The 24,295-nt window shown below is 45.2% G+C and overlaps 1 protein-coding gene across 10 annotated transcripts in view; it reads right to left on the reverse strand.

Moving 5' to 3' along the window:
- Positions 1–1,099: 1,099 nt before the first annotated feature.
- The window catches only part of WASF3 (WASP family member 3), a 134,707-nt gene continuing 111,511 nt past the window's right edge, over positions 1,100–24,295 (reverse strand). For 9 of the 10 annotated variants that reach the window (XM_019447914.2, XM_019447910.2, XM_053900709.1 and 6 more), the window contains 6 exons: positions 22,182–22,335; positions 18,120–18,237; positions 12,969–13,144; positions 8,372–8,638; positions 6,602–6,969; positions 1,100–4,292 (listed from right to left, as the gene is read on the reverse strand). In XM_019447914.2, coding sequence (XP_019303459.1) covers positions 4,135–4,292; positions 6,602–6,969; positions 8,372–8,638; positions 12,969–13,144; positions 18,120–18,237; positions 22,182–22,335 — 1,241 coding nt within the window. In that variant the 3' untranslated portion in view covers positions 1,100–4,134. Of the gene's footprint in view, positions 4,293–6,601; positions 6,970–8,371; positions 8,639–9,514; positions 9,682–12,968; positions 13,145–18,119; positions 18,238–22,181; positions 22,336–24,295 lie in introns of all 10 variants that reach the window. The other variant, XM_019447919.2, reaches the window with a different exon arrangement.

Consider the following 24,295-nt stretch of genomic DNA (forward strand, 5'->3'; position numbering starts at 1 on the left):
ACCACAACGGTGGTTGCTCCAGGGACTAGGACAGAAGCCTCTGAAGGATATGGAGCAACATGCTGGGGTCACGGCAGTGCTGGCTACCTTTGTGGGATTGGCGTTACGAGAGATGGGATTGGCGTTACGAGCGATGGGATTGGCGTTACGAGAGCGTCCACACTGTGACAACTCATCGGGTGGTATACTTAGGATGCTGCATTTCACGTTTACCTCAAAAATATTAAACGTTAGTTACAAATATTAAACTCTAATTTATGATGTGTATACTGAATGTATATGATGTGTTATATACGTACACGACGTGTATCATGATGTGTTACTTGTAAGGGCTGGAGAAAAGCATCCCAGGAACAATAAATGCTACCGAATGTTCATCACTGCTATTATCAAGACTAGACGTGGCGAAGCACACGGCCTCCTGCTCCCAGAATGGCTTTTCCTTTCTCACTATGCCGGGTCCCTCCCAGGATCCAATCACAAATCCTGGTGACGCAAAACTTATGCAGAAATTTAAATGGAAATCAGAGTATTTGCTATCTAATAATGAAAATGCTAAGTGAAAACTCTGCCCTTGTGGCACCTGGGTGGCTCAGCGGGTTGAGTGTCCGACTCCAGCCCAGGTCATGATCTCAAGGTTCACAAGTTCGAGCCCTGCATTGGGCTCTGTGCTGACAGCTCAGAGCCTGGATCTGCTTCAGATTCTGTGTCTCCTTCTCTCTATGCCTCTCCCCAGCTCATGTACTGTCTCTCTCTCTCTCTCTCTAAGATAAATAAGAACATTAAAAAAATTTTAAGGGGCACGTGGGTGGCTCAGTCGGTTAAGCCTCTGATTTCAGCTCGGTCATGATCTCGTGGTCCGTGAGGTCGAACCCCGCATCAGTCTCTGCGCTGACAGCTTGGAGCCTGGAGCCTGTTTCGGATTCTGTGTCTCCCTCTCTCTCTGCCCTTCCTCTGTTCACGGTCTGTCTCTCTCTCTCTCAAAAATAAACATTAAAAAAAATTTTTTTTTAAATTTTTTTAAAAACTCTGCCAAACCCCCAACTTCTCCCCTCCAAAAAAGGTTAAACATACAACACTGTTGCCAATGAGTAAAACCTTTTAGGGTTAAAAGTGTAATTTTATTTAGATGTTACTTGTACATAATCTATAGTAAGATATACAAACAGATAAAAATTGTTTAACAGGAGGTTGTTTTTTTTTTTTTTAATACCATTTTCAATTCAATTTACAACAGCATTGGTAATAATACTGCAAGGTGACAGATACTGTGATTTATAAAACAAAACTTACTTGCTACTCTGGCTGATACATTCCCACTAGTCTTTAATGGATTCAAATGTATCGTGTATTTCCGTTGCAAATTATTACAAAACTTTCACAGCCTAGCCACTTGGTGCTCAGAAAAGATGTTGATATTCTAAACATTTACTGAAATGAAAATGTTAATTTCCTAACAGTATACTTTCACGAAAGGAAAACCAGAAGTGTACCAAATCCTACGGTCTGGGGCCACCGATGGAAAAGCAACCACGTTATGTTTGTGTAGCTAATGTGTGTGGTACCGAGCAGTCTTCTCATCCCCTCTGCCTAATCTATGATGTGAGAAAAAAGCTGATCAGAAATGAATCTAAAATACACGCGGGGGAACAAAACGGAGGATGATTTAAAATAACCTTACAATAGATGACTGCTACTTTAAAATGTAAAATTCACAGCTATGAAATACCCTTTTGAATGTCCTTCTCCGTTTGTTTTGGTAAATATTTTTTGAAAATGGAAAACTGAAAAATCAAAATATTCACTTTTTCCTTTTCATGTACTAGCACATTAGAAAAAGTCTGGATTTAAATTTTCGAAGAAATCCGATTTGCTGAGAAAAATACTGTAAAAATAATCGAAATGGAAATTTAGTCCTTTTCCATTCTGTTAAAGGCTAGGTGACACCCTAGGGCAAAAGGTTTTTCACTAGTCGGAAAATCAAGTTGAAAGTGACTTGTTGATTCCACTACAGGAAGACGACTAATAATTAATAGGCTTATGAATATTTATGAATAAAGTGCCAGTAATTTTATTGTAATAAGATATAAATAGAAGAAATTCTGACATGGGTAGTAGCTTTATGTGTTCTCTTCGTCCTGAGAACAGAAGGGACATAAAAAACAAAGAAGCGTTACCAGATAGAAGTTCTAGAATTGTGCAAGTAATTCCTACTCCAAAAGTAACAATACAAACAAAATATTGTAATAAAGACAAAAGAGGAGTACAAATGGTAAAAGTCCCAAGAATAATGCCAACACAGGAGGCCTTTACACTGAAATAAAGGGAGAGAAATCAAAGGGAGAAATTTAAACGTTCATTACTAACTACTGCTTATAATCGGTAAAATTATGGCGTCCAGCTCCAAGACACAGAAACTCGAGAAGCATGTGTCAAAATAGCCAGTCCCGCTGAAAAGACTCAGGTAACCTGATGTGAGAAGGATGGTCTTGGGAAGGGGACACAGACATTAGGCTTTTCGGAGCCTCCAACTCTACGTGATTGAAATTCAAGGTATCGGCTTTATAGGACGAACGCCCACAAGCCACGTAAATGTCCACACAGGGACGCAGAGACCCGGTTCGAGGGTGCCGCTGAAGTCCTCAGGAGGACTCAGTAACAAAAACCCATCGGTCATGGTCCTGCTGAGACGACCACCATGAACCAGCCAGCTCTGCCTTGAGCTGAAGACTCCTCTGTCACGACCGAGAGTCACGAGTAACCGCCATCCGTGAGAAATGCTGTACTCGGGTAAGAATCCCTAGTAAGTAAAGTGTCTTAGTGTTATTTGTGAAGTCGTATCTAGAATCAAAGCCCGGGGGCGTTTATCTGTTCCGAACAAGCAGCGATCCCTCACCCCGACTTCTAAGACGTAAGCTGCCATCCGTGAGCGTTCCAGCAGTCTGCCTTCCTCAGGAAGATCAACCCCATGGCTCGGTCGTATTGCCGTGTGGGAAGCAGAGCGGGAAGGGCGAAGGCGAGGGGCAAGTGATCCGGTGCAGCCAGGAGCCTACTCTGACCTGAGGTACTTTTGAAAATCCCCTGTGCCGACGGCCACGTGAGGAAAGAGAACCGTGTGCTTCTAGGAGCAGGGCCACGGCCCCGCTCGGGTGATGGGTCCCTAATGTGGCCGCGGCACCGGGAAAAGCAAGTAGCTGCCAGCATCTACGTCCACCTCCATCTAAGCTTTTCAACTTCAGAGCACGCGGCGCGAGGAGCCACGGGAAGCCCTCTCCCTGAGGTCCGGGGGTCCCGGACCACCGTGTCTGTGCTGGCCGGCTGGCACCCAAGGCCGTAAGCGCTGTCACACGTTTCCAGCGTCACAACCCCGTGGCCCTGACGGAAGAAGAACCCTGTTGTTCGTGTTCATCACTGCGCAGCTGCCCAAACCTCTTAATGGCAACTGCCGACAGGCAGGGACCAAGCGAACGCCCGCGGGGAACCCTGCCTGCAAAGGGCCGGTGCGAAGGAAACGAAATTATCTAACAGATCGTTCTGAGTCACACAGAGGCACAAGCCCAGACACTGCGAGCAGAAACACTGGGTCCTCCTTACTTGTTGAATCCTTCCCTCTAGAACCAACTTCTTCTGAAACACGTTTCAAACAGAACAGAACAAAACGAAGGTGAAACGGTATCACGTACTGATTGGAAGACATCACTCTGACACACGGTCATTAATCTTGCAAAGACCTAACACCAGGCAGCTTCACAAACACGCAGCAAGTCTGCAGAATTATAGCGACCAAAAGGAGGAAACGCAAACTGCACTAAATACGCTCACGGCCAAGAGAAAGGAAGCAAAATGCCGTTTTCGGGACAATGCAATAGTTACAGCATATTTCCTCGTGTGCAGCACAATTTGCTATGTGTAGTGGCACTTAAGTATTACACAGTAAATACTGAAAAAACCCAGAATTTTTGGATGTGCAAAAGCAATATCACATTATTAATACAAAAGTCGCTAAGCTACAGGGTTATAATACCACTACGTGGGCGCGGAGACCACAAAATCTGCGAGGCATTTTCCGACGCACGGTCTCCTGCCGGCAAGCAGCCCTGCCCCCACGCCGTCCACCTGCGCACGCGCCCCGCCTCAGTCGGACCAGTCGTTCTCGTCGAACTCGGAGTCGTCGTCAGAATCGCTGTACTCCACGGCGATGCGTCTGGACAGAATCGTGGCCACGTCGTTCCCAACTGGCTCGCGCTTGGCTTCTTGCTCACGCTGCTCCTGCACCTTCTTCAGCTGAATCCCTAGAGACACGACACGGAGCGTAGAATTTAATCCCTCTGCCGGCTCCACACGAAGGAAACACAAACTAACAGGCCTAGCGGCCTTTTTTTTTTTGTTTTTCCTGCTGACACCCAGGGTAGAAAGTTTTGGAAACCTGAGGGGAGAAAAGCTTGGGAAATAGAAGTTTCGGGACCAACAAAATTGGCACTCAAAGTGGAAACGTTTTTTGTAGCAAAGTGTTTTACGGCAGCGTGTTCGAATCAGGACATACGAACGTCAGGAAAGTTCTGGAGCTACACCGTCCAGTGGGGTAGCCACTAGCCACATGTGGCTAGTTAAGGGTGAAGTTACTGGGCCCCGGGGGCTACCATACTGGACTGCATCATGAACACTTCCGGGACGCTGCTGTAATCCCAAGGCTTAGAAAGCAGTGCTTTGCCCCAGTAGCCCTTGGCCGGTGTGGGGAGTTAAGAGATCTTTGTCTCACTGATTTGCTGAAAATGAATACAAAATACAGTCGTCCGCTTTCTTATTAACAAAGTGGGATACAAAGATGATTTAATGTGCTAATTCTTTAACTTTCTCTTTTGAAACGATTTCAGATTTATAGGCTGTAAAACTAGCGGAAAAACGTCCCCATACAACCGACATCCCGATTCCATTTGACCGTCTTGTTTAACTAGCAACCCTTCTCTGGCATTCTTGCTCACACACCCATACTTTTTCCTGGATCACTTGAGAGTAAGGTAGTATATGATGTCCTTTTGCCCCTAAAATACCTCATGTGTAATTCCTAAGAGACAATGATCACAATCAGGCTATTAGTGCAGACACAAATATACTACCATCTACTGCACAATTTTATTTCAATTTTGCCAGCAGACCTAACAGCAGCAAATGAAGAAAGTTTTCCACCAGGCTTGGGATCTGACGTGGAAACACCCATCACGTTAGTTGTCATTAATGTCCCTTATTCTGGGAAGTTCTTCAGTCTTTGTGTTTTACGACCTTGACGGTTTTGAAGAACACAGGCAGCTCTTCTGTAGACTGTCCCTTGATGTGGGCTTATCAGAGGTTTCCTCGTGATTAGACCCAAGTTATGTTATCGCTCTTACTGGAAGGGGCTCACGGGTGTCAGAAAACAAAACCACTGTCCTGCTATGACCCTAAATTTATTTGCGACGGGGTCGTGTACCTCTGGGATCTTCTCTCCTCGACAAAATCAAAGTGTGCCAATGACGTTCAAGACGTTCAAGACATACGAGAACCCCGGGCCTGTGTGTCACACTCCAGTCTGATTTGTGGGCACTCAGAGCAGAGGCAGTCACGTCCCCGCCGTCCTGTGAAGGACGCCAGGGGTGCTGCTGTCGGGCTCCCTTCTCAGCCCCTTCCGAACGGAAACAACCAGACTGGGACCAGGAGACGGTGCATCTCCCGACTGCACGAGGAGCTCTTGGGATATCGCACGCCCTGTCAGGGACCCTCAACCAGCCTGGGCTGTGCCTGGGGCTGAGAAAAAACGGGGTGGAACAGACTGGAAGTGTGTGGCTCGGGGGGGGCGGGGGCAAAACGGGTGAACGTCTGGGCTCCTCCAACCTGATGGGACCAGAGATGCTCTATTTCTGTATGTCTCATGTTCTGGGGTTCAGTGTAGGACTTCAATCTGACAAAAGAATTCTGCTGCTAAATAAATGTTGAAAAGCTTACTGGCTTAGCACATCGAGCTAAAAATATGGGAAGTCTAGGACACAGCTTAGATTTTTAAAAATAACTAAATCATATACACGAGCTTGCTTTCGCTCATTTATACATTTACCCCCAGAGTAGAAGGCAGAGGAAAGATCTCATTAATTAGTGATCATTTTTATGAGCTATTTCTAGTCAAGTAAAGGTTTCCTGAATTCTCAATTCTTTATTACTGTGTGTTTATCCTGCACTGGCAAAAACATATCTACAGTTTACCAAAAACAAAATCAAGGGGCGCCTGGGTGGCTCAGTCGGCTGAGTGTCCGACTCCTGGTTTCGGCCCAGGTCACGAACTCACGGTTCAGGAGTTCAAGCCCCGCGCTGGGCTCCGTAGCTGGTGGCACAGGGGATTCTCTCTCTCTCTCTCTCTCCTTCTCTCTCTGCCCCTCGCCCGCTCGCACTGCCTCTGTCTCTCTCAAAATAAATAAACTTCAAAAAAAAAAATCAAACAAGTGTCCTTGAACCCTATCCTCAGACACAGTTCAGTGGAGAGTAGACACTTGAGGGCCAGGCTGTAGCTGGGGTCGGAGCCACGAAGAGATCTCCTTCTAGAAGGAAGACTGTGTTTGAGACGCTCACTCACCCATTCGAATGGCGGCAAGCAGATCGCTTCGAGCATCGCTTATGGGTGGCTGTGCCGTCTCCTGGCGCTTTGCCTCGGCTGCTGGGGGGCCGTGCATCGGGGAGGAGGATCGAGAAGACCCTGCGCCAGGAGGGCCCGGCGGGGGCGGCGGTGGGCCCGGAGGCGGCGGGGCCGTGACCACGAGCCCCGCGGCGGGAGGGTGGGGAGGAGGCGCGTAGGAGGAGCCCGCAGAGGCAGGGAAGGGGGGCTGCATGGGGATCTGGAGAGGGCTGACGAAAGCAGTTTGTGCTGAAGGAATCATGGGGGGCGGTGGAGGAGGCGGCGGTCCTGAGGGGTTGTAATACTCAATGATCTGTGCTGGGAGCATCCTAATAAAGAGAGGAAACACCAAGAGTCGTTAAAGCAGCAACAGCCACATCCTCTGCGCGTCTAATACACCTAACACAGGGGCCTCCCTCCAACACAGTATACACTGTCCTTTGAACTTGTAACACCGTAGGACGCGAACATCCACGCTTCGCACCAGCCGTTCTCACATGTCTACATTATTCGCTGTGATGCGATTCGAGATCACCTACTCAAAGGAACCGAAAAGAAAATCACTCAAAAAGTAACTCTCTGTGGCAGGCCAGAATAAAACGGTTGACGGCAGAGGTTAAGAACAGTGACTCAAGTCTCCCCTTTCTCCTGGGCATCTCAAAGGTGGGCGGCTCACGCACTCGGTCTTACAAGGGTTCTGTGGTCAGATTCGGAAAAATCTGTATTTCCTAGCCCGTCCCACGGAAGTGCCTCAAGCCGACAGTGCCTATGGAAGTATCAAAATCTTTGAAAAGTCCTTCAGCTAAGAAATCCACTGAATTCTACTTAGCTAAGGCTTTTCCTAACCAACTGGACCACAGACCCTCTCTTTGCCTGACCCTTGGCTAGAGCCTCAGAACACACTCCGAGAGAGAGAACGGATGGATGGGAATAACCAGGACTGAGCGGTCACAGAGGGAACCTCAAAAAGCTGGCGGGGGGGGGGGCAGGGCATACATTCAGGTGTTTCATGCTGCTCTGAAGAACACACATGTTAACACAAACACACACTCAACCTTCCCGGACACGGTCTCGGAGGGCCTAACTCTTCAAAGGTTACGGTTAAGCCCGAAAAGACAGGGCAAAAGACCGCCTATCAAAACAGAGACGGGTGCTTACATTAATAAACTCCTGAACGTGAGGGTCTTTCTTTAGGAGGCGTTTGAATCCCACCCGAGACACGGAAAACAAAAGGACCCGGGGGAGGAATGATGTCTGGGCTCCAACAGGTCAAGAAAGGGGACCACGGGGCCAAGTGCGAACACGGCTCACGGGGGGCTGCACTGTATGGTTTTCTCACGTGTGACGGGAACTCTCTGCGGTTCACCCGGCGCACGTCCAGAAACCCGGAGATCTGGGACAGGTTCACAAAATCAGCGTGTCACCCTCGATCAACGCCTTGGCTTCGCAATCCATTCGAACGTAGCCAGGGGTATGTATGGAGGGGTGGGGGGGGGGGGGGTGCGCATGACTACAGATTCGAACCTGAGATGCATCTGTAACGGAAAGGGGAGCAGCGGGACACTGAGGCTTTTAACGCAGAATGTGGCTTAGCTGGTAGTATCTACACCCAGCCGCCCCTGGCTGCTTCTGGCCCCTAAGGCGTGATCGTTCAGTTACACCTTCTCGAGCACACACAGCAAGACTCCCGATGCCACATTAAGCGCGGCAGGACGCAGGAGTCCCGGTTACCCGTAGTCTGCTGGCGCCATGGGCGCGGAGGCCTGGGACCCCTCTGTGGCCTGCGGTGGGGGTGGCGGCGGCGGCTGCTGGGGTCTGTTCAGCGCCATGTGCCTCGCCGAGGCGGAGGGGGGTCGGTACTCATGCTCGGGGGCCTGGGCTGCCGGCCCGTGCGGTGGTGCGTCGCCGGCCGCGTAAGAAGGGGTCACGGGCTGCGGCTGCAGAGAGTGGTTGGGGGTCGCCGGGTAAGAGTAATCTGTGACATCCGACGCGTGCGACCTGGCGTTCAGGGAAGAGGGGGGGAGAAATTCAAATTAAATTAGGAGGATCCCCCCACCCCACCCCAACAGGCATACACCTCTATTTGAGCAACCACCTTGCCGATGTACAGAAATCACACACTGTGTTTCCTTTACAAGCACCAGCCAGGTCCAGCCCCATGAGAGCCTCCCAGCAACAACATCATTACGACTTTAGCAGCAAGCCCCAGTGTTACGTGGCTTCAGATTCACAGCGTTGAAGTGGGTAAGTCAGATTGGCAAGCAGGGAGCAGCAGAGCCCCATTTCCACAGTATTTCAGCGTGCTTTTTTTTTTTTTTCTAAGAGAGAAGGCTACAAGACAGATCCCATTTAATTAAAAAACCGCACCTAAGGCAGAGGATTTCGGTGGCAATGAGAGTGAGAGCATATAATTAGAAGTTACAAAATGGCAGGTGACCCGGATGAACACGAACGGGAAAGAAAAGGAAAGAAATCCAGAATGCAATACAGTGAACCGTAGTGTTCTTCGACGGAAGAACTGTACTCGGCCAAAAAGGAAAGAGCGTGGGGTAACACGGAAAGGTCGTCTTCTCTTTGAGCGCACAGCTGAGCGTGAAACTCTGGAAGGAATGGAGGTCTTAGATTAGACGAGCAGAGCTCAGAAAGGTGCGGACGCTGGGACACCAGCGAGGCCCTACGGAGGGAGCGGGGACTCGTGAGTGTCGCAGCCACACAGGCCACGGGCATTAGTAACAACAGCGGCGTGTTCCTGGCCCAGGGTTACAGGACAGGTTACAGGAGGCGTTGTCAGTAAGGGGGCCGCGCGTCCTCTCAGGACAGCCAAAGCAGGGCGGGCAACCTGAGGCTGGGGTCCGAGAGTGCAAAGTGACGAACCCCCTGGGCACTCTGTCCTCGGCCGTGCTCCCTGCCTGTGCCAGCTCCTTGGTGTCACTCATGAACTCAATGCCCATTTTCCTTCTCTCCCACTCTTCTCTTCTTGTTCTTACTTTTCTCACATTTATTTGCTGGTTTCTGTTAGGATTCAGCTTGTGCTTCTCTCTCTGAAGGAAACAGGCAAACACACGTTGGGGATGCGGGGGGGGAGCAGGGAAGACACCAACTGAATTTCCATCTTTGAAATCCCGACGGTAGCTTCCTTAACCGGAGCGTCGCACGGCACAGAAAAGCATTCTAAATGACAAGAGGCTGCTTTTTTGCTTTTTTTTCCCTTCCCTACTTGCAATATAATGAGAATAACGAATAACTCACTTTTTGCTTCCTACTTGCAGTGTGAATTCTAGATTACGGTGTGAACACGAGTATGTCTTTTGAACCATGCAAACTGCTAGCGAGTTAAAAACACTCTTAATGGGGGAAGCACCCGACCTAGCTTTAGAAGTAGCACATTTTAAAAATGGAAACCCCGAAGACACTGGAGCCACTGGTGGTGCGTGACTGACCGTGTGTGTGTGTGTGTGTGCGCGTGTGCCTGTGTCACAGACTGCGTGCACCACTTTCTCAAGGAAACGAGGTCATCTCGCAAAATAGGCAGTGCTTCTGAGGAGATGGGGAGCCAGAAACTGTAAACATCCTGGGGTAACTCGGGGCACTCCTCCCACAGAGTAGCCTTGTGACAGAGGCCCAAAGGAGCTGGTGAAAGGGGAAGGAAGACCAGACGGAGGAGAGAGTAAAGGAGCAGGGGGTGTGCGTCTGAGGATAAGAACAGCACGGGCGAGGTCTGGAGGGTAGGGCTGCTCTGTTGAGGCGGGGGGCGCCAGTGGGCTGGAGGAAAGGTGGGGATTCGGGGGCCCGGTGGGGGCCAGACATCCCCGCGGGAAGGTAGCAGTCAGCCCCAGAAGATGCTGTACCAACGTGGAGATGAGTGGGGTGGTCCTGAAACGTCATGATCATCGCTGACTGTCCGTTACAGAAAAGAGAACTGGTAGGAGTGAAGACCACATGGAAAAAGGAAGAAGAAAAGTGCAGGCAGTGGAGACGCAGTGGGAGAATCAAAAGAGTCCCCCCAGGGTCTTGTGGGTAGACAGGTGGGCAGCGGGACGGCTGTAACACGGGCGCAGGACAGGAAGAGACAAACGCAAGGACACCTGGGCCGGAGGCATCTACCCCTGAGAAGGGCAAGGGAGAGCAGGAGGTAAGTGTGTCAATTCTCATCCTAAATTTATGCTTAGAATCAAACCATTCCTGATCAGCGGAGCAAAATCTCGTGGTTAGTTTACCTGGATGGGATTCAAACACACTACTTACACGAACAGGCAGTTGTCCTCAATATATCCATTAAAAACCTTGTTTCTAAATAACACTTAAAACATAAATATGAAATAATAAAAGTCAAAAGACAGAAAACATGGCGCATGATTTCAATTTCGTAAGAGAAAAAACATGGACGTGTACTGAAAAAAAGACCAAAGGAAGAAATACACTAAAATGCAGAAAGGGGTTTCTCTGGATGATAGGATTATGGATAATATTTTACTTTTCGTTGGTGCTTTCCAAATATAAAAAGCTTATTTTATATGAAGAAAAAGTGATACACTTTAGTAAAATAAAAAAGTCTCTAAATTAAGGGACAGAATCCAAGTACACGGATGAATTTTAATCTATTATCTCGCGTGTGCAGATAGCAAGAGGCTGTGGGAAATGGGATTTGCATTCTGCAAACTAAGAAAAATGAAGATGCACCTGAACCACATAAATACGAAGGCTGAATACTAAATAATCTCAGCAACTGTCAATTTTATACCCAACACGGAACAACGGAATCTCGGATGCCGGAGCGAGTAACCATCCCTCAACTGAGGGAGGAAAAAATCATTTTTCCACCTGCATCTGTTGAAATGGGAGAGCAAGTATATGGAGTATTATAAAATAAAGCATAGGTTTCCTATGAGTAAACAGGCACAACGAAATTAGTTGGAAAAAAAATGCCAAAAAGCCAATTGGCACTCTCAAGGCTATCGTATTCAAGTACCCCTCCTCACCCCTAGAGTCCCCCTGGACCCCTCACCCCTGGACCGTCATTGTTGTTATTTTCTATGGAAATATATGGACACAGAGATTCAAACTTGAGGCAAGCACTCAGTTAAAGCTCCACTAATTCTCTAATGCTGAACAGGTAACAGCCAGTACAGAAAAACTGCCTAGAACTTGCCTCCTAACATAGCCAAAGACTTGCAGCCCTTCTGGGGCAGGGATGTTTCTGGGCGTGGTAACTACCAAAGACAAAGCCACTTGTGCAGAGCGGACTAGACGCCGAGGTTATAGAGATAAAAATTTAAAAAGGACACAGATGTGGGGTGCCTGGGTGGCTCAGTCAGTTAAACGTCTGCCTTCAGCTCAGGTCGTGCTCTCGTGGTTCCCGAGTTCGAGCCCCGCATCAGGCTCTGTGCACAGAGCCTGGAGCCTGCTTTGGATTCTGTGTCTCCCCCTCTCTCTGCCCCTCCCCTGCTCATGGTCTCTCTCTGTCTCTCAATAATAAACATTAAAAAAAAAAAAAAAGATACAAATGTAATGCGATGTCCAGGTTGTTGGCTATTTTTAGAACATTCTTGTGTCCCTTAAGAATTCTCTATTGGAATTTTGAAATGTTGACGGAAGACTCTGAGGCTGCAGGCAAGTGGCAGACCATGACCTTACAAAAGCAGAAACAGGAAATTAAACCAGAAGTAAAAATTGACTAGTCAGCTTCTGTCGTTCGGTGAATCCCTTTTGCGACAAATGGTGACTTAGTGACCATGTCATTCACACCTGCAAGGAATATTTTTTTTTTACTTAAATGCTTACAAATTCTTAAAAGTAACTCCAACAGAACTCTTCTCCTGAAATTAGAATACACAAGATTAGTGCACTGAAGAAAACACTATCGTTTTTGCTCACCACTCTTAGAAAAGGTTATTTAAAGAATAATGAAGTTGCATCGCAGGCACATCAATTACTACCTACTAATTAATTTTAGATACCAGGTGGCAAAGGAAATTCGAGATTCTAAGCTAAAGCAGAAGAGAAAGAATTAATGATTATTAAAATAAAAATGTCAGTCATCGACGGTTATCAAGCCCAAAGTTAGTATCAACGTTAAAACACAGCGTCTAGATTAATGGAACCATAAACTGAAGTCAGAGTGGTGGAGAAGCATACGATGTGACCCAATGTAAAATGAAACTGTTTTAAAGGATTATTTCACAATCGAAAACATACATAGAATCGACTTTTAAGGAAAGCTTTGAAACGTACCGTGGGCCACGCGAACACGAAAGCCACTGGTACGTCTCCAACGTACAATAAAACCGAGCACTACGCAGAGGCTTTGCTACGACACACGCACACACACCTAGTGTCTGGGGACAGGGATCCCTCGGAAGACGCTCCGTGGTACACACTCTGAGACAGCCTGTTGTCGGGTCTAAGCTCTTTGTCATATGCCATCATACTCCACTCCTGGCGCCTGTTTCTGGCTTTCCTAACCTTTTTCACCTCACGGGTTGTGCCATCTATACGCTTTTGCTCCTGGTGTCCAGGCAGAGAGGGCAAGCATGCCAAGACAGAAGGGAGAGGAAAACAGAAGTTAAATGCAGTCGTAATGCATAGGAAACAAGCGTGGTGTGCAAACAAGAGACATTCCCATTTCCGGTGGTTTTAACGTGAAGAAAATTCTAAGCATATACTCTCTTACCCAACGCAGACCCAACAGAAGGAACGGGTACTTCACTATGTAACCTAAATAAACAAAAGCTACTGACTGTACTGCAGCTAACTACAGGAATTGCTTAACCATCATTTTTGGTAGAGAATTCACACCTTAAGGGGCGCCTGGGTGGCTCAGTCGGTTAAGTGTCTGACTCTTGGTTTCCGCTCGGGTCATGATCTCACGGTCAGCATACATCGTGGGTCATGAGCCCTGCGTCAGGCTCTCTGCGGTCAGCACAGGGCCCACTTCGGATCATCTGTCCCCCTCTCTCTGCCCCTCCCCTGCTGGCGCCCTCCCTCTGTCTCTCTCAAAATAAATAAATAAAATTAAAGAAGAGAATGTACACCTTACTAGGCTTTTAGCTTGTTTTAAATGTGCTGTACCTTTCAGATGTGTATTATACACGTGAAATATCTAACATGCAGAGAAATCACTTCCCACCACTGCACAATTTTGACTGAGTTGTTAACAGGCCATGCTGTTTCACGAAATAACTCAAAATCCTCTATTTCCAGTCTCTAGAAGATCATTACAGAATATTTAAGCTAATCCTGCAACTAGCTTAACACAAAGCAAACCGTGATTAGGACTTACCTTCACATACAAAGAATCATTCTTGTGCCAGCCGTACGTTGCCAGCAAAAATGTCTCCAGTAAATACACAGGTCCTACATAGGTGTTTCTTTAAAGGTGAAGGCGGTTATTTCTACGTGTGTTTACGTGTTTTTCCTGCTTCCCGAGTAAGACGTCCTGGTCTTTAAGGATCAGAACTGTGTGCCTTTAACTCCTACGCTCCTCTTAAAGCACCTCCACACACGGCTTTACAGACAGTGTGCACTTGGCAAAGGCTGACTATATGACCAGGTCTAGGTGGGCTCAGGGCGCTTACTCCGTCCCAGACACCGTGTCAGGCGCTGCTGATACAAACAGCAAACACACAAACACGGAATCTGCCCTCATGGAGCCTGCAATCCGGTGGGCGAAGCCCACAAGATCACACAAATAAACGCCTAGCTACGAAATGTGGTGAAACTAAGTGCATCATACACCGAATGCTGCCTAGTCTGGAAGTCAGGGAGTGTCCTGGAGTGACTGAGAGGTCAGATCTGCAGTGTGCAGGCATTAATTCTGCAAAGGAGCAGGGGTCAGCAGCATGCCCACAGGGGAGAGAACGTGCAGAGGCCCCGTGGAGGGCGGACAGCGGCACGCCAGGAGGAATAAAGAAGGGAAATGGTGAGTTAAGGTGAATGGCTCCAAGATCTAAAAGGTTTGCAAGGCCTTAATGGCTGTGTCACAAGTGTTTTTCTTCACCCCGAGAGCAATGGGACAAGGGAGGGGCTGACACCCTGCCCAGGCATGTGAGAAGGGCCCTCTAGGTAGTGGAGAACGGATCAAAAAGGGGAAGGCAAAAAAACAAAATAAAACTAAATAAAAGATAAAAGGGGGAAGGGCAGGGATGGTAAACAGAAGCTGCTCAGGCAGGTCCTGGAAAAAGGGGCGGCTGACGGCTCGCGGTGGGTGCCGAGGCGGAGCCGGACTATTTGCAGAGGGGTTCAGGAGGCACAGGCGATGTCCTGGCGGAGGATGTGAACGTGGAGCTCACAGAACACATGCAGATGGTTAATAAGGATGTGTGATGCAAATTAGATGAGGGGGAGGGGTGAGCTCATCCAAAAAATAATAATAACATCCAGGTCTAGAAGAAGTCTGTTAAGAGTATACACTGGTTCAGTCTTTTAATGGTCAGGGGCAATATGATGGTATCTTTCAAAATGTAAAACTCCTCCTTGCCTTGTAGGAATTTACTGAGAAGAGATATCGACACATGAGTACGGCAGTATTGCGGTTAAGCAATTATTTACATTCTATTTCCTAATACGCTACTGGGTAAATAGTCTGCGTAGTGGGCATACCTCGGCGTACCATACAACTATTAAAAAGACCGAAGAAGATCTTTAATTATGTCAATATCCGTACACGTCTGCGTGTGTGTGTGCGTCAAGAGTGGTACAATTCTACGCACGTAAAAATACTTGGTGAAATGTGTGTGCACATGTTTACGAATGCCCAAAAGACCTAAAATATGCGCCCTGAACTGTTACTACTGATTAGTGACACCTGGGGAGGGAAGAAACTTCTCCCCAAATTTTCTGATGTATTTACTTCGGTGTAATTTGAGCATTTTACAACCAGCATGTATTGTCTGCATATCTGTAGAAACCCAAAGGAGGGAGACTTCAATGGACTTCAAGCAATATGCATCCTGATTAAGGACCACTGCACTGATCAGTAACGCCCACCCTTACTTTTCAGTGATGTATGTTGACTATTCAGGTATTGCTACGATTATGCAACGGTCTTTACAGCGGTTCAGCCTCCAAATCTACCCACCATCATGCACATCACACACGCGCACACACACACGTGCACAAACTCTGACAAAGTTTTAACAGTGACGCATCTATACTCCAACTACACTGTCCTAAAGTCCCAGAATGTGCCCAACTGTCTCCTAGCCCAGTACGGTCTTGGCTGCTTCTACCCCAAATGCACCCCACCTCCTCTGTCCTCCGTTCTTCCAGCATTCACCCCTCTTCCACGTGCGCGCGTGCACACACACACACACACACACACACCCTCCCCCAACTCTGCTTAGCTGACTTCTAACTCCCCACTGCTGGGGCTCAATGAATGACACTCCACTGCACTTACGCCGTCCCCTCCTTGTCCCCTCACCCCACCGCACACCACACTTTTCCTTCGCAACGCTTACAGCACCGTAACGACACGCTCACAACTACCTATTTATTTGCAATTCTAAAAATGTTTCGAAACCAGCAAACTAAGGAAACCAAGTTCAGAAACAATGGATTTCTCACCCCCTAAATTTTTCTAAACTAACTTTTCTTCAGAGAGATTTGTCAGTGCAAAACTGAAAGCAGCAACCCGTGCTTATGAAACCCTGGGAAATGAAGGCTATCTGGCCTCATTTTACATTCCTACCTAGTAAAAGCAGATTTGTACTGGAATTTTCAAACTTCTTTCCCTCTTTATGAGTTCCAGCGGGCTGCATGATTACTTCGTGTTTGTCTCCCCTGCTACATTGTCATTTCCTTGAGGGCGATAATCCTTTCTCACCACTGTTTATCCAGCAGTTAGAAGGCATCCAAGACACATTATTACGTAAGTGATTAAGAAGTCCTTATCAGAATTCTATGTGTCGGAGGAGGAATGTGCAATGAGACAAAACAGCCAAGGAAATGGCGTCATTTTGAAGACGTGATAGTCATCCATAGACTAACACTGTTTTTCCCTGAAGAACAATGCTGAAAAAATTAGGTATTTTTGCCAAGATATCACTGAGAAGGGAAACCTAGAAGGCCATTTAAAAGGACATTATGTTTTAAAGGAAAATACTCTTAAACCTCTGTTAATATAAAAAGGTATAGGGACTGAGACCAATGGGCCTTTAGATAAATGTTTCTTTTCCTGTCAAGAGATTAGGGTCTTTCTTCTTTTCACTTGAATACTTTGTAATTTCTTCCCTTGAATACTTTTCCACTGGAATACTCTTCCCCAAATTTCCCAATTGATTTCCCCGACCCACAGTGCAGGGAGAGACTATGAATAACCAACCTCTGGAATTCTTCCCTGGAATTCCGTGAGAACATCTTACATTTGCAGTCTGCAAACTCTTTCCATGTCCCTTTCTTAAATCCTATTTTCACATCCCAGATTCTCTTCCATCCCAAACTGTCACTTCTCTGGGGCCAGTACATGTAAATACTGCCAAACATTAATGCCACCACCCCACAAGATACCAAGAATTTGTCCTCACCAAAGCACCCTAATCTTTGTCAAGCAAAACAGGTGCTCATTTTTTTGAAACATACTTTATATACATGAGTCTTAGCAAATATTTGCCTTTGGAGAATTAACTCTCAGTGGGTTAAGTCTAATTTCTGGGCCCCAAAGGACAGTTTTTAAAACAGAAGTCCCTAGGGTAGCCTGGGTGGCTCAGGCGGTTAAGCGGCCGACTTCGGCTCAGGTCATGATCTCACGGTCTGTGAGTTCCAGCCCCGTGTCGGGCTCTGTGCGGACAGTGTGGAGCCTGGAGCCTGCTTCGGAGTCTGTGTCTCCCCCTCTGTCTCTGCCCGTCCCCTGCTCGCACTCTGTCTCTCTCTCAAAAAATAAACAAACATTAAAAAAACCCAGAAGTCCCTACACCTGACCAGAGTGGCTTATTCTTCTAAGAGTGCTTATAATGTGGATGTTTGTCAACCTTCAGACTTGCAACTCTCTTGCCTACGACCACCTCACCAAAAGGAGTCTCATTTTTTAGTAAATACTCTCCCCTATATGTACAGATCACACATGCTTTTCAATTCAACGTGAACATCTCACCAAGGTATTAATTACAGCAAAGTGCCAACCCACCAATTAGGAATGCTTTCAAGAGATGAGAACAGATCATTGTATCTGATGTTTCCATGATACATATTTAAAGAGCAGCAGGAGAAAAGCTATAAAACACAGTTACAAACAGAATTGAAATATTAGCCTCTACTTCTGTTAAAGCAATGCAAGTATTAGGGAACAAATCAGATAGCATTTATTGAAATACAGTATTACTGTGTTAGACTGAATGGTCAGTATCTTCATGTAAAAAATGCAACCTACTTCTGCCCTAAATCCAGCCTCTCAACCATTTAAATAAAGAACTTACTGACTTATTTCTAAACAAGAAGCTCCCTGACACATAAGTATGCACGTTCCCGTCCTAGAATTATTTACCTTTTGACGCCTTTTCTCCTTCCTTTTGTCTTCCGTGTCCTGGAGCATTTTTTCTTTCCAGAGGTCGAAGAAATAGGAAGGATCTGTGTAGAACTTCAGCCCATCCTTTTTATCATCTCTATAAATCAATGTATTACAAGTTGGGGGGGAAAAGGTTGTTAGACATTTTCAGATGGGGTTAATACTAATTTAATTTCAACTCATGAGAGGATAACGTCTGCATGGGGCATTTTAACTGTCCTATACATTACGTTTCTCCGATTTCCTTATTTGACAAAAACTGCAAACATGCAGGAAGGGCAAAGTTTTCTAGAATAATCAGGCAAAAAGTACTCTTGCCAATTCAGGTTTAAGTACAGAAAAGTGCCTAAAAATCACAAGATGGCTCATAAACAACAATATCTAATACCTCAATTATTTCAGGAAACATTTTGCTTATTCCAACAGGGGCCATACACACAGATGGATGGATTCTTGGTTTGTGTATATATATTCACCTCTTTTCTGGAGTTTCAATATTATTAGGATAAAAATTAAGAAGTACACAGGGCGTCTGGGGGGCTCAGTCAGTTAAGCGTCCGACTTCGGCTCAGGTCATGATCTTGTGGTCTGTGAGTTCGAGCCCCACGTCGGACTCTGTGCTGACAGCTCAGAGCCTGGAGCCAGCTTCGGATTCTGTGTCTCCCTCTCTCTCTCTGACCCTCCCCCATTCATATTCTGTCTCTCTCTCTCTCTCTCTCTCTCTTTCTCTCAAAAATAAGCATTAAAAAAAATTTTTTTTAAATTAGAAAGTATGCTTTCCCTTTTTTTTTTACATCAGGTTGGCCCAACATCTGTAAATTCAATTTGGAAAGAAGCAACACGTTCAAGGTGTGTAAGTGTGACCGAAGTAGAAGTAGTCCACAAAGAGAATTCACTCGTGGCATTTCCTTTTCGAGTCCTGCTGTAACTACTGTGGTCTGAAAGAATATTCCGGGTGTTTATAGGAGTTATTCACCTATCATAAAGCCAATACAAATCCCAAGGTGTAATATAAATCAACAGTAAGGCTCAAAATAATCATAAAGTATTTGGCCTGTAGATTACCTTCAAGAGGAAGCAGAACATTTACATTTCAAATTAGTGTTTCAACAAGTCGTTCTAGGCACAGAGAAAAGCAAAATGAAATGAGGCACAGTGAGAGGAGTATAAGTTTATGCTGAACAACGTGGATGGAACTAGAGTGTATTATACTAAGCAAAATAAGTCAGTGGAAAAAGACAGGTATCTGTGATTTCACTCATACGTGAAATTTAAGATACAAAACACATGAACATAGGGGAAAGGAAGGAAAAAGAAGATACAAACAGAGAGGGAGACAAACCATAAGAGACTCTTAAATACAGAAAACAAACTGAGGGTTGCTGGAGGGAGGTGGGTGGGGAGATGGGCTAAATGGGTGAGGGGCATTAAGGAGGGCACTTGCTGGGATGAGTACTGGGTGTCATGTAAGAGATGAATCCCCAGGTTCTGCTCCTGAAACCAAGACTACATTGTATGTTAAGTAACTTGAATTTAAAAAACAAAAAAAAAACAAAAAAAAAACTTTCTGCCTAAACAGTCAAAGAAAACTAACTGAATGAGTCCAGGGGAAAACCCTGCCTGTCCTTGAAGTCCCTGCTCCTGGTGAACTTCTCATCATCTCAAACTAAGGCCCAAGTTCCTACAGGGGCTATTCTGGCCCGTTCAACTGTCTGAAAATCACTAATCATGGCAATTCGCTTCCTTCCCAAGTTTCCTAACGGGTATGAGACTTCCATTATAGAGATTTTATTAAGAACGTTATTGTGAAACATGTATGTTTCCCTAAGATACAAGGCCTTCTATATAGACGAAGATACAGAAGAAACTGAGCAGTAACTTGCTGCAAAATTTAAGACATACAAAATCCACACTTTTTTTTTGAAGAGGGGAGCTAATACTTTAATGAAGGCAGAAGCTCATGTAAATAAACAAACAGTAATCTAAACACAAGAATATAAGCAGCAATATCCTGTGTTTACAGCAAGTGAATACGTCATTTTCTGGTCACATCGTAATGCTCATATAACAATCTTTATTTAGTATTTTATATACCACAAATATTATTTTACTATCAAAAAGTACATCTGAGTCAGCACTGTTCTTTTAAAAAAAAATTTTTTTTTAATGTTTATTTATTTTTGAGAGAAAGAGAACCACAGTGTGAGCAGGGGAGGGGCAGAGAGAGAGGGAGACACAGAATCCGAAGCAGGCCCCAGGCTCCGAGCTGTCAGCACAGAGCCCAAAGTGGGGCCTGAACCCACAAACTGTGAGATCATGACCTGAGCCAAAGTCAGACACTTAATCCACGGAGCCACCCAGGCGCCCCTTCTATTTTTCTAAAAGTTTATTCATTTATTTTGAGGGGTGGGAGGGGCAGAAGGAGAGAGAATCCCAAGCAGACTCCACACTGTCAGCGCAGAGGCCTACGTGGGGTTCGATCTCGCAACAGTGAGATCATGACCTGAGCCGAAATCGAGAGTCGGACGCTTAAATGACTGAGTCACCCAGGCGCCCCAGCACTGCTCTTCTTAAACACACTCTTAAAAAGTCAGAGACATTTTTATTTTCCATAAAACTGAATGCACACATCCAATATATACAAGTCATTTTTTATGTAATTAGAATTTTTCTGTCACCACAAATTATCTAATCATGATCTTGATTTATCAAATATAAGCAGTTCACTGAGTTTTATGGGCTTTTTCCTTTAGAATATTTAGTGAGGTGTCTTAGGAAAGTTTTAACAGGCCCGCCCTCAGGGCTTCCAGTGCTAAGTAAAACTGAAACTGCCCCAGAAAAATGCCTATGAACAAAAGCAAAAACACAAGTTAAAACATTAGACTTACAATACTACTAGTCATATAGACCATCAGTTTTTAGACGCGTGTGCTAAACCTTCCAGAAAAGCAGACATATTTCCCAGAAAACTGTGACAGGTTGGCCCTCTCCCATCACAGTTTCCAGGGGATTTCTAGGACTTCTTTTTTGAGAGAATCTTTCCGTCTGTGCTAAAAGAAGGGGGTACAGTCGGAACTGCTACTTTACGAGCAGAGCTTCAGTGGAGGGTGGGTCCGAACATCTCCTTTTGGACCCTGAGAAGGGACAGGAATTCAGACCAAAACACGTCTGAGCACTCTCTGAGAAGCACCAAAGGCCCAACCAAGATGGCGGCACCGGAAGCAGAGAACTCCCTCAGCGGTCAAGAACGCCACCCAGCGGAGCTAATCCCGAGGACAGTGAAGACCACCCCTACCTACCACAGCCTGTGCTGTGAGGGAGTGAGTTCACCAGCAGGGTAAGTGTGGGAGAAGAACAAGCTGTGTGCAATGAGGGACAATGAGAAGGTCTGCAGATAAGGGAGATGGGAGACAAGGTGACAGAATATGGAAAGAAAACACGAATGTGGTAACAGCTAGGAGAGGTGTTTTTAAACAGCATTTTCAGTTTCTTAATATTCATTTTCTTCGCCATTGATTCTCCAGTCTTTTTTGTCAGAAGTCTGGTCCTAATAACGCGTCCTACCATTTGACAGTAACGGGTTAATTCGTTGACTATATTCTTCCCTCTTAGAAACCCCTACTGCCACGGAATACGTTTTTCTGCAGTGCTGAAATGCTGAGACCGGCATTTTGCCACATTGTACATGAACTAGGCAGCTCCTTTAAAATTGACTCTGGATATGAGGAAAAACATCACACACGATACCATATGATGTGTCCGCTTCGACTTCAGATATCTACGCTCAGATAACTACAAAAGGAGATAGGTACTACAGGTGTCTACTTCAGATACAAAAGCTAACACGACAGTTCACGCTTCTCTCGGTAAGTTTATCTGCAGTTTCAAATATGAACCCTTTAACAGTTCTGTACCAGTAACTAATTTTGTTGTATATATAATACAATTATTATTTTCACAGCGTAAATAGTTTCACAGCACTGCCCTCCTGTCTCAGCTTATCTAGACTAAAAACGGCACCAGGAACGCACGAAGCCATACCTGTACGGCGTAAGAATATTCAGAGGAGGTGGCTTATCGCTCTGGTTGTAAATGTCAGCAACGGGATTAGGAATGCTGTTCTTTGAAACCACCTGCTGGTCTTGGACTGTGGAACTTTTGAAAGCTTTTTTCATGTTGATATCCTGTAGTGACACTATTTAGAGAAAAGCCCCCCGAGTTGAGTTATACAGAAATATTTTTCACTGTGCAGAAATAAGCATCATTTGAGACATAATCGTAAATATCCCCTAGGATAACAAAATCATGTTTTTATTGTTCGTTTAAAAGCCTGTGCATTAAATAGCATGTGCCTTCCTTCCCTCTTATAAATAATAGTTATCTCTATAAAATGAAGTCGAATCACATCTTGCCCACTTCTGTAGTGATCTAATTATTTCTTTGAACCTAGCATTAGAGCATCATTCTTTATACTAGCACTTTGCAGAAACCACAAGGAATACAGTTGAGTGTAACAGGCATGTAAGTACAAAGATCTGGGTATCCTAGAAGGAAAAAAACATTCAAACAGTTAATACCAGTTGAATTGTAACACATGTACGAAATACGTCTGCAAAAAACACACAAGTGTAAAAAGCGCATTAAGTTTTCTTGACGCGAATATTAAAGAAAGACGGCAAAGCTTTTCTACAGTCCTAGAAATTAAGTAGCAGGACACAAAAACTACACTCAGGGGTGAGAAAATCAGGGCTGACTATACTTATTTCTCGTTTGCACAACGCTCCGTACCTCATGTATTAACTCATCTAACTGTGACGTCAACTTTTTGAATTGGCCAACCTGGTCCATTAACCACTTGGCCAATGAAGGGGAGTGTCATGACGGTGTTAAGTGACCCTTCCAAGGTGACCCAGCAAAAAAAAGGTAGGCCTGAGATAGAACACAGATTTCCTAACTTGGTCAAATGTTTTTTTCTACTATAACATCCATGCCAAGGACAGTAATCAGGTAAATCTTGACTGGAAATGATTTTGAGGATATGAGATAGACACACTGCAAAATCTTAGGAAATCTAATGCACAGATTAATCTTTTCCAGCCCAAGGTTTATCACTGGTGTTCCAATGGCAAGAGCCCACAAAAGAAAAAAAAACAAAACTGAAGGCAGATGAATAAATATTAAAAATCATTTGTGATACCAATTTGAAAAATGAATGACTGGCTTAAGATGATTAAAATTTCTCATTTGAATAGACCGCATAGCTATCCAGGTTTTTCCTTTTTCAAACAAGATCAATCATAAAAATCAGACTAGAGAATGTTCATCGTGGATATTAAAATTTCAATGCTCTGCATTTTTGTTAAATTTCTAATTCACTAATTTAATAACGACCTCTGGAAAGCCCCGAACATAAATGATGAGGGATGAATTGCATAAAATGCTACATTTAAAAAAAATAATAAAACTTTCATCTTTTACTGACACTACTATTATAGGTCTAGTAGAAAAAGCAGATGCTAAGATCACTTTAATGCAACCAGACACGGTAACTACCACAGGAATTGCTACTCTGAACGTTTCCCTCAAGTAAATACGAAATGACACATCTTACACTTTTTTTCAAGTTTTTTTTTTCTTCTAGTCTAACTTCAGTCTCTCATTGGAAAGCTACAGAAAGTGAAATCTTTAAAGCGGAGTTGCAGAATTTTAATTGTGAAACTGTCACAAGTTCACGGTAAGTCCTCAAAGTGATGATCAGTTACCTACACAGTGGTTACCAATACTGACCTTATTTGAAAACTCTGACGCTAAAGGCCTTCAGTAAATGCTATTTCTTGAGGTGTGCAATCAGCAGGATCAACCAAGGTTATTTACAGGCATCAACCCCAACAAGCGTAGCAGCTAGAAGCCTTCGCTCAGTCACGCTGTGTACGTATCACCCTCCCTCTTAGTTGGACCACATCTTCTGAGTGATTCTGTGAGTTTTGGCTAAGAAAGTATCTTTAGAATAACTACCAATGACCTAAATTAGGGGTTCTAATACCGAATTCATTCAAAGGCTTTAAACACAAATACTCTATGTGTAAAATTTTTAAAAAGAGTATGGCATATATAAGGCAGACGAGAATCTTTTAATTACTAAGTAACCCAATGTT

Source organism: Panthera pardus, unplaced genomic scaffold, assembly GCF_024362965.1.
Source record: "Panthera pardus isolate Hobbes unplaced genomic scaffold, ASM2436296v1 HiC_scaffold_1, whole genome shotgun sequence".
In the NCBI taxonomy this organism is placed as follows: Eukaryota; Metazoa; Chordata; class Mammalia; order Carnivora; family Felidae; genus Panthera; species Panthera pardus.